The 3,529-nt window shown below is 41.6% G+C and overlaps 1 protein-coding gene across 6 annotated transcripts in view; it reads right to left on the minus strand.

Annotated features, from left to right (window-relative positions):
- The window catches only part of Mnd1 (meiotic nuclear divisions 1), a 50,373-nt gene that overhangs the window by 17,148 nt on the left and 29,696 nt on the right, over positions 1-3,529 (minus strand). For 5 of the 6 annotated variants that reach the window (XM_026785872.1, XM_026785900.1, XM_026785844.1 and 2 more), the window contains exon 6: positions 660-774. The exons of the other annotated variant lie outside the window; for it this stretch is intronic. In XM_026785872.1, coding sequence (XP_026641673.1) covers positions 660-774 — 115 coding nt within the window. The remainder of the gene's footprint in view (positions 1-659; positions 775-3,529) is intronic. 6 annotated transcript variants of the gene reach the window in all.

Genomic DNA, 3,529 nt, shown 5'->3' on the forward strand with positions numbered 1-3,529 from the left:
ATGTGTGTGCTAGGCCGCACACTGGATTAACTATAATCCAACTATCCTCAGGCTACTTCTAAAGTACCAAGTAGTCCCAGGTTTCTCAAAGTCTCAGTCATGTGCTATGTCAGATCTTTTAGAAAGTTATACATATTTTCCTAACAATTAAAATCTATATCATTATAATATGCTTTTTAAAATCTGTAAGTGTTAAATTTTATGTTTCTATAAATACATTAATAATACCAAGGTTTGAAGATTCTGTTTTAAAATTGAAGGAGGGCAGGCAAGATGGCTCGGTCGCTACAGGTGCTGCCACCAAGCCTGATGACCTGCGTAGGGTTCCTGGAATCCGTGTGGTCAAAGGAGAGAACCAGCTACTGTAAGCTGCCCTCTGACCTCCACACAAGGAAGAAAATCACTGATACACACATAAGGCAAGCTCTTGTATTTCTAGTATCCTTTTTTTAGATGGTAATAGCAGATTTCTTCATGGCCCGGAGGTGGAAGACCAAAGTGCTTCTCTGACCTCTCTGTTTCCTGTCTTATGTCTTATGTCTGTCCTACCACCTTTTACTTACTGCTTTACTTCAGAAATGCTTCCCGTGTCAGAGCTGAGAGCACTCAGCTGTCTCGTGAGCCCGTGACACAGAGTGAACACGCAGACATGAACTTACGGATCTCTTCCACTACTTGTGGGTCACATTCTCTGTATTTTTCAACTTCTGCCTTAAGTTGATCCCTTTGGTTCCGAAAAGAAGAAAGTTCTTTTACAAGCACGGCTCGTTCTTCCTAGAGGTAAAGGATTTCATGCACAGTTAGGCCAAATCATGTAGCAGGTGTCCTTGGACCTCCAGCCCCCAAATCATCACAAGAAAACTTGTTATTAATTATGAATGCTCAGCCTTACCTTAGGCTTGTTTCTGGCTCGCTTTTTAAACTGAAATTAACCCATTTCTATCATTCCATGTGTTTCCCTGAGGCTTGTTTACCTCATTTACTCTGCTCGTCCTGCTTTCCTGCTTCCCCCATGACTGGCTGGCTGGCTCCCCTTTCCTCCCGACCCACCAGCCCCACCTATCCCTCTTCTGCCTAGCTATTGGTTGTTCAGATTTTCATTAGACCAATCAGGTACCTTAGGTAGGCAAGGTAAAACAGCAATACATCTTTACATAGTTAAACAAATGCAAAAATCTTTACAGAGTTAACAATTATCCTGCAATACAACAAATGTAATACATCTTTACATAGTTAAATAAATATTCTATTCCACAACAAAATAAATCTCATGTGTAATGAAGTAATAAATTCTGTAAACACATGTATATGACATATTTATATAATTAGCTCCCAGTATCCACGGGTTCCTCATTCATATCAAAACCCCGAAAAAAGAGAAAATACACCTACACTACACACACACAGATGTTTCCTTCAGCGTCACTCTCTATGACATAACAGGAAGAAATGTTTACAAAGCACTTCTGTTGTAGTAGGAATTACAAGTAATCTAGAGATTATTTAAAATATATGACGATTAATAAGATATATGCAACTGTTGTGTCATTTTATAAACATACACTACATTTACATGTAAATACATTTTACATAGGTATTATATAGAGACATACATAACTGACATGGTCCCAGGGATTAAACTCAGGCTGTCAGGCTTGGCAGCAAGTACCTGCACCTGTGAGCCCCATGAGAAAACCTAAAGGAACTGGAGCATCCAGATTTTAGTATCACAAGGTCTTGGAGCCAGTTCCTCAGTGGACAAACCTCAGTGCACACAAATATGCACAGTGTAAGAACAAACCTCAGTGTACACACAATATGCACAGTGTAAAAACAAGCCTCAGTGTACACACAATATGCACAGTATAAGAACAAGCCTCAGTGTATATACAATATGCACAGTATAAGAACAAACCTCAGTGTACACACAATATGCACAGTGTAAGAACAAGCCTCAGTGTACACAAATACGCACAGTGTAAGAAGAAACCTAATCCCACCCTCTGAAACCTCGTGCCTTTCATATATAATAATTAAATAATGATATGTAGAAAGAACAATAAAAAGCAGGCAAGAAGAAATGGTTACACATGGATGAACTCAAAGAGGATGACGTCACCATACACCAGAGGAAAGGTCACTCTGCTTTCTGGGTAATTTCATGGCTTGCGCTCATGCACGTAAGTCATGGTTTCTAGCAACATTAATCATTAAACAATTGTACTTCAAAAAGTGTTTGAAGAAATGTTGTAGATTTTTTTCAACTTTAAATGATTAACCTTTATAAATATTTAAGGGGATCAGAAATGGCCTCCTGTCATTTTTCTTTCAAGGTGAACCAAATAAGGCTTTTCAATAGCATAAGCCAACAGGCACCCTCTGACATTTTAGATAGAGCCCTCATCAACACAGAGATGTCATATTGCTACGACTGTGTGACTGACACTTGTGAAACCTAAAAAATAATTCATACAAAATCAAATGCTGGCAAAGATTCCCAGACAAATACAAGGTAAAAATCAAAGTTCAAGTGGCCTGAATGGTGCTGGCCTAAGGCTTCCCTGCCATCCGTACGTCCTATTTGTACCCTGGCTTTGGTTTTGCTACTGTTCCTGCTGTCTACAAAGTACCATGCTCTAGAATAGACTAGCCCAACAGAACAGTGCATGCTGGGAACAACCTAGCTCTGTACGTTCCAGCACAGGGTCATTGGTCACATGTCCATGCACTACGGCAGTTGTGTCTGGAAACTGAACTGTATATGATTTAAATGTAAGGGGTGAATATAATTAGTAAATACTGTATTGACACAGCTCAGAGAAGTCCGAGGCTAACTAGGATGTACCACAATGGTTACCACCTGCTGTCTACACCCCGGTTAAACACGCTTCCACAGAGGAAAGACGAGGACAGGAGGAGCAAAGGGTGAAGGTCTGTGTGAGCTCAGTGGCCACGCTCCGAGCACTGGGTGTGAAATCTCTGCCATGACAGTTAATGTCAGCATGCTTCTGGTTCCTCAAACACAAGACTGGAGATCGTAATGGCAGCCCCTTCTTATACTGCTGGCAAGCAAAACGCACTTAGAAAGTTCCTGACAAAGTGCCCGGTGTTAGTGACTTCTTCAGCAACATTTCCATGGCTGATCCCTAACAGACAGGGGGTGGTGAGGCTTCCTTAGGAGCTTTCTGGTTAGATGCCCTTTTGTTGGCAGAAGCTCCACTGTGGCTCAACTGACAGGAGGCCCAGCCCCAGTGCAGCTAACCTCGCTAAGAGGACTGACTCACACTCAGCAGACAGTCTGACAGCTTCTAGGGATGTTTATGGCACTACTCACTGATGGTGCTTCTCTCAACTACAGGAAAAGTTTGAGCAGGTTTGGGTGACACCTGGATCTTACTTCCTCTTCAGTAATTACAGAAATTCCACCTTCCAGTTCCCATCCGCGACTGTGCTGAAAACTAACATGAAACAATAAATCTGAAGCAAACGTGGAAGTACCAACTCCCTGTGAACCAGTGCCGTGGTCCTT

The sequence above is a fragment of the Microtus ochrogaster genome, chromosome 1 (genome assembly GCF_000317375.1).
Source record: "Microtus ochrogaster isolate Prairie Vole_2 chromosome 1, MicOch1.0, whole genome shotgun sequence".
NCBI classification, from domain to species: domain Eukaryota; kingdom Metazoa; phylum Chordata; class Mammalia; order Rodentia; family Cricetidae; genus Microtus; species Microtus ochrogaster.